General features: G+C 33.1%; 2 gene segments (V, D, J or C); both read left to right on the top strand.

The window, feature by feature from the left end:
* The first annotated feature begins 4,599 nt into the window (after nt 1–4,599).
* LOC111190823 (Ig heavy chain V region 914-like) lies at nt 4,600–5,415 on the top strand. The segment is given in 2 exon segments: nt 4,600–4,815; nt 4,911–5,415. Coding segments are annotated over 2 exon segments (429 nt in total).
* A 2,703-nt stretch (nt 5,416–8,118) lies between these two features.
* LOC111190825 (Ig heavy chain V region 914-like) lies at nt 8,119–12,187 on the top strand. The segment is given in 3 exon segments: nt 8,119–8,228; nt 8,323–8,573; nt 12,055–12,187. Coding segments are annotated over 3 exon segments (390 nt in total).
* Nucleotides 12,188–12,689: the final 502 nt, after the last annotated feature.

The raw sequence follows: 12,689 nt of genomic DNA, 5'->3' as shown, positions 1-12,689 counted from the left end.
GACGGTGGAGTGGGTGGATGCCAGTGTTTCAGGGAGCCTCCATGTCTATGTTACCTTCTGGCTCTCTGCCTTTAGTTAGGCTGTTTTATTTAGATCTGCTGGAGTCATTTGCCACACTCTGATAATGTTTTATATTCTCTGTTTTACATAAATCCAGTCAAAACTAATTCCATCTCTCTGCCTTCCTCCAAGTTACTGACTGCCCACCTGTCTGACCCGATACCGCGGGATGTTGGACCCTCAGGCTCTCATGTCCTCTGTCTGGCCAGACTGGAAGTTTCTGAAGTCAGCTCTTCTCCATCCACCACCACAGATCAGCTGCTCATCATCCATCTTACTCTATAAGCCATTAGTGGTGCTGCTATACACCTGAATATATAAAACCTATGTGGATGTATGAAAGACTTTTTAAAATTAATTTAAAAGCCGTTTGACCAGTGGTAGGATGGTCCCCCCTTTAATGTGAGTCTTGGTCCTCCCAAGGTTTCTTCCTCCTCCTGCAGCTCTGAGGGAGTTTTTCCTTGCCTCCGCGCTCACTGGGGGTTCTGTATTATGTATATTCTATGTTTAATGTTTTGCCTGATTCTTTGTCCTGTAATCATGTTTCTGTAAAGCTGCTTTGTGCCAACACCAGTTGTAAAAAGCGCTATACAAATAAATTTGATTTGATTTGATACCGTGGCATCACAAAGACTTGCTGTCTTGGTCACAGATGCGCCAGCAAGACATGCACCAACAATTTGTTTTCAATCAGGTAAAGGTCTGGTCATGGCATAGCAGCTTTGTCTTTAAAGCAAGCAGCTGAGATGGCAGCTGTATATGGATGAGCATCATCTTGTTGGACATCGTACAATATTGCACTCCACACCATGACACCAGGCCCACTGGACATGTGATGCATGACAACCAAACTTTGATCTTGGTAGAATGTATGGGTGCCTTCTTACCTGTTTGAAATACTCTTATAAAGTCAGGAACCACAGTAAGTGTAAATGACCTAAAAACAAACACATCCCTGACACTGACCCCCAGTCTCACTCCGCTCACTACTCACCCTGCCTCTGTTTACACATTAATGCGAAGTGTCTGCCAAATTAAAGGCTGCCCCAGTGTTATTAGGATGGACTATAAAACTCTCCAATGGGGAATCAGCACAAGAACACATTCAAACGAAGTGAAGGAATCGTATTACAAATGTAGATTCCCATGTCATTTGCAGTAAATTATTTTATTAGGTTATATTTATCATATATTTATGTTTTAAAGGGGAAAACACACGACTGGTTTATCTGTGCATGGTTTTATATATATCCAATTTTTTATGGATGCATGCCATGTTTTGGTTTTTGTTTGTACATACACTTTCAATTCGGATCTACGCATAGTTTTAATAAATGAGGCCCCTGGAGAGAGAAAACAAATAAAAACCAAGTGCCTGATCATAATAATGGATGAAGTGTAAATACTCCTAAAACGGTAATAATAATCCAATGATATTTCTCCCTAATAACACCAGCTACCATCTAAATATGAGCATTGGTTATTGATTATTAGTGTCTAAACTCTGATACTAAACTCTACAGGGCTGGGTTTGGTCACATCTGCTTTGCAATATACCAGATTTTATTACAATGTTAAAACATATTTTATATCGTTAAAAAAACTTTGCGCTTTGCAAAAAGACTGACATTTTAAATACATTTATAACAAAGTAAATTAAAGTAATAATGGTCATTTCAAATACAATTTAAATAAAAACTAAGAAACATATCTCGGGCAATAAATCTACAAAAATAAACTGGCTCTCTAACTGTGCATACAAATGTATTCTTTTTTTAGTCAGATCATATTTTTGTGCTTGTTCTTCTTCTTGCTCATATTTGAATCCATCTGAAGAAAACATCATTACAAAATTAAATAGTCTGAATTTAAGACTGCCTCCTTTTAGAAGTGGTGGACACACCCTATTCAAATATACTGACGTATATAAAGAAAATGATTGGCTTAGAATTTGGAATTTATCAGCTACCTCTCCAACAAGACTCCCACACTGTCTAGTACATTCTCACTGAATGATATACAGCTTCAGCAGGAAGATGATTTTTAGTTACAGTATTTTAATTGTGCTAATTTCATGTACGTTTCACATTCCTTAAACCCGTCTGATGACATTCTGTAAATGATAATTTAATTAATTATGCTATTAATAATCTTTTTCTATATTTTTTCAGATACTAATGGACAGTCACTGACCTCCTCTGAGTCAGTAGTGGAGGAACCTGGGAGGTCAGTCACTCTCTCCTGTTCTGTGTCTGGTTTCTCCATGGGCAGCCACTGGATGCACTGGATTCGTCAGAAACCCGGGAAAGGACTGGAGTGGATTGGATATATTAATACTGGCACTAGCACATATTTTGCCCAGTCTCTACAGGGCCAGTTCTCCATCAGTAAAGACACCAGTAACAACATGCTGATGCTGCAGGTGAAGAGTCTGAAAGTCGAGGACACGGCTGTTTATTACTGTGCTCGAGACTCACTGTGGTGCAAGAACCCATGAAGCTGAACAAAAACAGAAACTGGAATCTGGAATCATAAGCTTTGAACTCACTTTATAAACCAAAAGTCATATCAAACATTTTCCTACACTGTTCAAAAAATGCTCTTTTCATTGCAATAATTTGCAATAAACCATTTTAATACAATTTGTGAATGATTAATTTAGTCTATTACACAAACACCCAGCTGGCATTTCAACGTTGAATAAATGTTGAATAACGTTGATGTTATGGTTGAATCAACCTTGAATCAACTGTTGATTTTTAAAATTTTAATTACAAAATTACAAATGCTTTACAAATGCACCTATTTCTGATATTGCATGGGACTTGTCTTTCCTATCCACTATGGTTTCTACACCAATGGTTACAACTTTAAACACAAATCCATTTTTAGATAGTTATGGTTTTAAAACAGAGACAAAACCCTTTTATCTCCAAAATTGCAGCTTTAAAGCCGAAATATAATCTTTCTCTACTTTCAATAGAACCCAATGTAATTGTTTTCTGTTGTGTAATTTTGGAACACTTTAAAAATTGGTCCAAAATCAGTGAAAGGTGCAAAGAATGCATGTCATATTTATATTATTTTACAGAGTGAAAAAATGGACATATGACCACAAATAAACTGCATTCTATATTTACAAGACATTACTGAACCAATAAAGGCCAAAAACCTCTCAGGTTTTGTACAGTTTGTGAGCCAATAGACATCCACGTCTGCTGATCATTATTGTAGACTCCAGTCACAACAAAGCCTGCTCAGAAACACTCTCAAGATCACTAGATGGTGCTGCAGACAGCTGTAGCGAAGCCAGAATTTTAACTCATAAGCATCTGATGTCCTCATCTGTAGAGAAGTTGTTATTTCAGTGGTAGTAACAAACAACTGCAGCAGAAATGTTAAGAATATAAATTGACACTATAAGGAACATTTAATTAATGATAATCTATTTAGTTATAGAAAAGATGCTGATTATCAGTCATCATCTGTTAGCCATGTATGATTATTGTTAATATCTTTAGGCAAAACTATTAAAAAATAGTTGCAAGAAGGGAATGTATGAAAAAAAGCAATTTGCTGTAATAGTAGTTTACTGCTATGTTTTAAAAACAAGTCACATAGAATATAGAACAGAAATATTAGCATGGCAACAGTAACTGTTAAAAGTGTGTGTATAGATAAAAACAATTACCAGGCAACTATGAGACTTAAGAATGAAATAGTAAATAGTAAATAATTTATTATTATACTAGCACCAAGTGGAATAAACTGTTGGGTGGATGGTTTAATCGTTTTCTTTATTTTATTAGCAAATAAATTATAATTGATAGATGTCATAAAATTATTTAACCATGAGTTCAAATTAGCTAGCGGTGATAAAACACTGTAAAATAAGACCTTGTAGCTTTTTTCTTAGTTTATATACTGTGTGTTAAACATGAATACAAGCAGCAAAAACACAAAATCAGGACAAATAAAATATATATTTATAATTAACAAATGGTAGCAATTAATCACATATGTAAACACTTTTTTTCTTATTCTTCACTTAATTCTTATGAACCATTTTCTCTTTACCTGTTGTTTAATTGCTTATGACATTTTAGGCATTGTGATTCTAAACTCTGCAGAGTAGTAGATCTCCAGGATTGGGTTTGGTAACATCTGCTTTGCAATATACCAAATTAACAACGTTATAAAATATGTTATATCATTAAAAAATCTTTGGGCTTTTCCAAAAGGCTGAATTAAATATTGAATTGTGCTTTTGTATATGTTTTGGCATGGATCTTTTAAATCCTTATTAATGACAATAAATTAAATAAATGTATAACAAAGTAAATAAAAGTAAACATGCTCATTTAAAATACCATTAAAAAAAACTGAGAAACATATCTCGGGCAAAAAATCTATCATAACTAATCTGTCTGTAACTGTGCAAACAAATGTATTCTTTTTTTTAATTCAATAAGCCACATTATGTTTTACTTCTTCTTGCTCATATTTGAATCCATTTGAGGAAAACATCATTGCAATAAAAAATAGTCTGAATTTAAAACTGCCTCCTTTCAGAAGTGGTGGACACACCCTATTCAAATATACTGAAGTACATAAAGCAAAATTATTGGCTGTGAAATTTATCAGCAACCTCTCCAACAAGACTTCCACACTGTCTATAACATTCTCACTGAATGATTCAGAGCTTCAGCAGGAAGATGATTATTAGTTACAGTATTTTAATTGTGCTAATTTCATGTACGTTTCACATTCCTTAAACCCATCTGATGATATTCTGTAAATGATAATTTAATTAATTATGCTATTAATAATCTTTTTCTATATTTTTTCAGATACTAATGGACAGTCACTGACCTCCTCTGAGTCAGTAGTGGAGGAACCTGGGAGGTCAGTCACTCTCTCCTGTTCTGTGTCTGGTTTCTCCATGGGCAGCTACTGGATGCACTGGATCCGTCAGAAACCCGGGAAAGGACTGGAGTGGATTGGATTTATTGATACTGGCACTAGCACATATTTTGCCCAGTCTCTACAGGGCCAGTTCTCCATCAGTAAAGACACCAGTAACAACATGCTGATGCTGCAGGTGAAGAGTCTGAAAGTCGAGGACACGGCTGTTTATTACTGTGCACGAGGCTCACTGTGGTGCAAAAAACCCATGAAGCTGAACAAAAACAGAAACTGGAATCTGGAATCATAAGCTGTGAACTCACTTTATAAACCAAAAGTCATATCAGACATTTTCCTGTACTGTTCCAAAAATGCTCTTTTAATTGCAATAATTTGCAATAAACCATTTTAATACAATTTGTGAATGATTAATTTAGTCTATTACACAAACACCCAGCTGGCATTTCAACGTTGAATAAAGGTTGAATAACGTTAATGTAATGGTTGATGTTATGGTTGAATCAACGTTGGATCAACTGTTGATTTTTAAAAGTAAATCAACGTTGTTTCAACATCATACATTCAACCTTTAATAAACCATAGCTCACTAAAAATTGAAAATCCTGTGGTTAACAAAGTGTTAACATCACTGCAGTAAATCTGAGTATAAAGAAAGTTACCCACCACTACCAATCTGATTCAACATCTGATCTCTAAAACACTAAAACAGTAAAACTAATAGTACATGAACATGGTGTTAAATTAAAAATCAGTTACTGCACTTTTTCATTCCTCCACCCAACCGTTTTTATAAATTATATGGTGATGAAATGTAAAATGCTGATTCAAAAGGCAGAAGGTTGAGTACATTATGTTGATTCAACGTTAAAATTTCAACCTTAGAAATACCATTGAACAATAAATGTTGATTCAACATTAAAATTTCACCATTAGCACAACCTTTAAACATTAAATGTTAATTCAACGCTGTTTCAATATTTTTTTCAAATATTTTAGCACATATTTGCTAAAATGAATCAAAACCCACCCTATAGTGACTTAGAACATTTGCGGAATTGTAGTTAATAAAAAAAAAATAATAATAATTATATATATATATATATATATATATATATATATATATATATATATATATTATTATTATTTTTTTTTTCTGTAATTATGTTTATTATTATTTAAAATCAACCAAAGGTTTCTTTACAACCTAAACGTGTTACTCCACATTACTGAATTATAGTCCATGTCTGAGTTATAGTCCAGTTATCACCTAATATTTAAAATAATATAACAGATTTGATTATTATTATTATTATTATTATTATTATGTATTGGCATGTCAATTCTGTGCTTAAATTTATTATGCATGTCAGAATCATATTATTATTTTACAGAGTGAAAAAATGGACATATGACCACAAATAAACTGCATTCTATATTTACAAGACATTACTGAACCAATAAAGGCCAATAACCTCTCAGGTTTTTTACAGTATGTGAGCCAATAGACAGCCACGTCTGCTGATCATTATTGTAGACTCCAGTCACCAGGGGCGTAGCAGCAAATTCTGGGCCCTGTACACCCTCTATGTTAATGGGCCCCTATCCATGCCAGTAAACAAAGGAAGGTGAGCGAAAAAAAAATCAGGATTTTCATGGGCCCCTCTCCCTACTCGGGCCCTGGGTAGTCAGGTCCACTTTTCCCCCCACTACCACGCCCATGCCAGTCACAACAAAGCCTGCTCAGAAACACTCTCAAGATCACTAGAGGGTGCTGCAGACAGCTGTAGCGAAGCCAGAATTTTAACTCATAAGCATCTGATGTCCTCATCTGTGGAGAAGTTGTTATTTCAGTGGTAGTAACAAACAACTGCAGCAGAAATGTTAAGAATATAAATTGACACTATAGGAAACATTTAATTAATGATAATCTATTTAGTTATAGAAAAGATGCTGATTATCAGTCATCATCTGTTAGCCATGTATGATTATTGTTAATATCTTTAGGCAAAACTATTAAAAAAAATGTTGCAAGAAGGGCATTTATAAATAAAGCAATTTGCTGTAATAGTAGTTTACTGCTATGTTTTAAAAACAAATCACATAGAATATAGAACAGAAATATTAGCATGGCAACAGTAACTGTTAAAAGTGTGTGTATAGATGAAAACAATTACCAGGCAACTATGAGACTTAAGAATGAAATAGCAAATAGTAAATAATTTATTATTATACTAGCACCAAGTGAAATAAACTGTTTGGTGGATGGTTTAATCATTTCCTTTATTTTATTAGCAAATAAATTATAATTGATAGATGTCATAAAATTATTTAACCATGAGTTCAAATTAGCTAACGGTGATAAAACACTGTAAAATAAGACCTTGTAGCTTTTTTCTTAGTTTATATACTGTGTGTTAAACATGAATACAAGCAGCAAAAACACAAAATCCGGACAAATAAAATATATATTTATAATTAACAAATGGTAGCAATTAATCACATATGTAAACACTTTTTTTCTTATTCTTCACTTAATTCTTATGAACCATTTTCTCTTTACCTGTTGTTTAATTGCTTATGACATTTTAGGCATTGTGATTCTAAACTCTGCAGAGTAGTAGATCTCCAGGATTGGGTTTGGTAACATCTGCTTTGCAATATACCAAATTAACAACGTTATAAAATATGTTATATCATTAAAAAATCTTTGGGCTTTTCCAAAAGGCTGAATTAAATATTGAATTGTGCTTTTGTATATGATTTGGCATGGATCTTTTAAATCCTTATTAATGACAATAAATTAAATAAATGTATAACAAAGTAAATAAAAGTAAACATGCTCATTTAAAATACCATTAAAAAAAACTGAGAAACATATCTCGGGAAATAAATCTATCATAACTAATCTGTCTGTAACTGTGCAAACAAATGTATTCTTTTTTTTAATTCAATAAGCCACATTATGTTTTACTTCTTCTTGCTCATATTTGAATCCATTTGAGGAAAACATAATTGCAATAAAAATAGTCTCAATTTAAAACTGCCTCCTTTCAGAAGTGGTGGACACACCCTATTCAAATATACTGAAGTACATAAAGCAAATTATTGCCTTAGAATTTGGAATTTATCAGCAACCTCTCCAACAAGACTCCCACACTGTCTATAACATTCTCACTGAATGATTCAGAGCTTCAGCAGGAAGATGATTATTAGTTACAGTATTTTAATTGTGCTAATTTCATGTACGTTTCACATTCCTTAAACCCATCTGATGATATTCTGTAAATGATAATTTAATTAATTATGCTATTAATAATCTTTTCTGTATTTTTTCAGATACTAATGGACAGTCACTGACCTCCTCTGAGTCAGTAGTGGAGGAACCTGGGAGGTCAGTCACTCTCTCCTGTTCTGTGTCTGGTTTCTCCATGGGCAGCTACTGGATGCACTGGATCCGTCAGAAACCCGGGAAAGGACTGGAGTGGATCGGATTTATTGATGGTGGCACTAGCACATATTTTGCCCAGTCTCTACAGGGCCAGTTCTCCATCAGTAAAGACACCAGTAACAACATGCTGATGCTGCAGGTGAAGAGTCTGAAAGTCGAGGACACGGCTGTTTATTACTGTGCACGAGGCTCACTGTGGTGCAAAAAACCCATGAAGCTGAACAAAAACAGAAACTGGAATCTGGAATCATAAGCTTTGAACTCACTTTATAAACCAAAAGTCATATCAGACATTTTCCTGTACTGTTCCAAAAATGCTCTTTTAATTGCAATAATTTGCAATAAACCATTTTAATACAATTTGTGAATGATTAATTTAGTCTATTACACAAACACCCAGCTGGCATTTCAACGTTGAATAAAGGTTGAATAACGTTAATGTTATGGTTGATGTTATGGTTGAATCAACGTTGGATCAACTGTTGATTTTTAAAAGTAAATCAACGTTGTTTCAACATCATACATTCAACCTTTAATAAACCATAGCTCACTAAAAATTGAAAATCCTGTGGTTAACAGAGTGTTAACATCACTGCAGTAAATCTGAGTATAAAGAAAGTTACCCACCACTACCAATCTGATTCAACATCTGATCTCTAAAACACTAAAACAGTAAAACTAATAGTACATGAACATGGTGTTAAATTAAAAATCAGTTACTGCACTTTTTCATTCCTCCACCCAACCGTTTTTATAAATTATATGGTGATGAAATGTAAAATGCTGATTCAAAAGGCAGAAGGTTGAGTACATTATGTTGATTCAACGTTAAAATTTCAACCTTAGCACAACCATTGAAAAATAAATGTTGATTCAACATTAAAATTTAACCGTTAGCACAACCTTTAAACATTAAATGTTAATTCAACGCTGTTTCAATATTTTTTTCAAATATTTTAGCACATATTTGCTAAAATGAATCAAAACCCACCCTATAGTGACTTAGAACATTTGTGAAATTGCGGTTAATCAAAAAAAATAATAATACATTTTTCTGTAATTCTGTTCATTATTAGTTAAATCCAACCAAAGGTTTCTTTACAACCTAAACATGTTACTCCACATTACTGAATTATAGTCCATGTCTGAGTTATTGTCCAGTTATTACCTAATATTTAAAATAATATAACAACAGATTTGGTTATTTATTTATTTATTTATTTATTTATTTATTTATTTATTTATGATTATTATTATTATTATTATTATTATTATTATTATTATTATTATAATTATGTATTATTATGGGGGCTTACAAATTTCACCTATTTCTGATATTGGATGGGACTCGTCTTTCCTATCCACTATGGTTTCTTCACCAATGGTTACAACTTTAAACACAAATGCATTTTAGAAAAACGGAGACAAAACCCTTTTATCTCCAAAATTGCAGCTTTAAAGCTGAAATATAACTATAATTTCTCTACTTTCAATAGAACCCAATGTAATTGTTTTCTGTTGTGTAATTTTGGAACACTTTAAAAATTGGTCCAAAATCAGTGAAAGGTGCGAAGAATGCATGTCATATTTATATTATTTTACAGAGTGAAAAAATGGACATATGACCACAAATAAACTGCATTCTATATTTACAAGACATTACTGAACCAGTAAAGGCCAATAACCTCTCAGGTTTTTTACAGTATGTAAGCCAATAGACATCCACGTCTGCTGATCATTATTGTAGACTCCAGTCACAACAAAGCCTGCTCAGAAACACTCTCAAGATCACTAGATGGTGCTGCAGACAGCTGTAGCGAAGCCAGAATTTTAACTCATAAGCATCTGATGTCCTCATCTGTGGAGAAGTTGTTATTTCAGTGGTAGTAACAAACAACTGCAGCAGAAATGTTAAGAATATAAATTGACACTATAGGAAACATTTAATTAATGATAATCTATTTAGTTATAGAAAAGATGCTGATTATCAGTCATCATCTGTTAGCCATGTATGATTATTGTTAATATCTTTAGGCAAAACTATTAAAAAAAATGTTGCAAGAAGGGCATTTATAAATAAAGCAATTTGCTGTAATAGTAGTTTACTGCTATGTTTTAAAAACAAGTCACATAGAATATAGAACAGAAATATTAGCATGGCAACACTAACTGTTAAAAGTGTGTGTATAGATGAAAACAATTACCAGGCAACTATGAGACTTAAGAATGAAATAGTAAATAGTAAATAATTTATTATTATACTAGCACCAAGTGAAATAAACTGTTTGGTGGATGGTTTAATCATTTCCTTTATTTTATTAGCAAATAAATTATAATTGATAGATGTCATAAAATTATTTAACCATGAGTTCAAATTAGCTAACGGTGATAAAACACTGTAAAATAAGACCTTGTAGCTTTTTTCTTAGTTTATATACTGTGTGTTAAACATGAATACAAGCAGCAAAAACACAAAATCAGGACAAATAAAATATATATTTATAATTAACAAATGGTAGCAATTAATCACATATGTAAACACTTTTTTTCTTATTCTTCACTTAATTCTTATGAACCATTTTCTCTTTGCCTGTTGTTTAATTGCTTATGACATTTTAGGCATTGTGATTCTAAACTCTGCAGAGTAGTAGATCTCCAGGATTGGGTTTGGTAACATCTGCTTTGCAATATACCAAATTAACAACGTTATAAAATATGTTATATCATTAAAAAAATCTTTGGGCTTTTCCAAAATTCTGAATTAAATATTGAATTGTGCTTTTGTATATGATTTGGCATGGATCTTTTAAATCCTTATTAATGACAATAAATTAAATAAATGTATAACAAAGTAAACAAAAGTAAACATGCTCATTTAAAATACCATTAAAAAAAAACCTGAGAAACATATCTTGGGAAATAAATCTATCATAACTAATCTGTCTGTAACTGTGCAAACAAATGTATTCTTTTTTTTATTCAATAAGCCACATTATGTTTTACTTCTTCTTGCTCATATTTGAATCCATTTGAAGAAAACATCATTGCAATAAAAAATAGTCTCAATTTAAAACTGCCTCCTTTCAGAAGTGGTGGACACACCCTATTCAAATATACTGAAGTACATAAAGCAAATTATTGCCTTAGAATTTGGAATTTATCAGCAACCTCTCCAACAAGACTCCCACACTGTCTAGAACATTCTCACTGAATGATTCAGAGCTTCAGCAGGAAGATGATTTTTAGTTACAGTATTTTAATTGTGATAATTTCATGTACGTTTCGCATTTGATGACATTCTGTAAGAGGTTGCAGTAAATGATATTTTATTTAATAATATTATTAATAATCTTGTCCTATTTTTTTCAGATACTAATGGACAGTCACTGACCTCCTCTGAGTCAGTAGTGGAGGAACCTGGGAGATCAGTCACTCTCTCCTGTTCTGTGTCTGGTTTCTCCATGGGCAGCTACTGGATGCACTGGATCCGTCAGAAACCCGGGAAAGGACTGGAGTGGATCGGATGTATCGATGGCGGCACTAGCACATATTTTGCCCAGTCTCTACAGGGCCAGTTCTCCATCAGTAAATACACCAGTAACAACATGCTGATGCTGCAGGTGAAGAGTCTGAAAGTCGAGGACACGGCTGTTTATTACTGTGCTCGAGACTCACTGTGGTGCAAGAACCCATGAAGCTGAACAAAAACAGAAACTGGAATCTGGAATCATAAGCTTTGAACTCACTTTATAAACCAAAAGTCAAACATGCTACACTGTTCCAAAATGCTCTTTAAATCGCAATACTATTTTGATGTTATACCCATTTTAATACAATTTGTAAAGACATTTTATGATCTATGACACAGACATAGTAAGTAGAACAATGCAGTCATATGAAAAAGTTTGGGCACCCCTATTAATCTTTACTATCCCTGTGGTCTTCCATTTCCTTACTATGTTCCTCACAGTGGAAACTGACAGGTTAAATCTCTGAGACAACTTTTTGTATCCTTCTCCTGAACAACTATGTTGAACAATCTTTGTTTTTAGATCATTTGAGAGTTGTTTTGATGAGCCCATGATGCCACTCTTCAGAGAAGATTCAAATAGGAGAACAACTTGCAATTGGCCACCTTAAATACCTTTTCTCATGATTGGATACACCTGGCTATGAAGTTCAAAGCTCATTTTTGTGCTTCGGTAAGTCAGTAAAAAGTAGTTAGGAGTATTCAAATCAATAAAATGATAAGGGT

The sequence above is a fragment of the Astyanax mexicanus genome, chromosome 19 (assembly GCF_023375975.1).
Source record: "Astyanax mexicanus isolate ESR-SI-001 chromosome 19, AstMex3_surface, whole genome shotgun sequence".
NCBI classification, from domain to species: domain Eukaryota; kingdom Metazoa; phylum Chordata; class Actinopteri; order Characiformes; family Acestrorhamphidae; genus Astyanax; species Astyanax mexicanus.
This window is presented reverse-complemented; position numbering and strand designations above follow the sequence as displayed.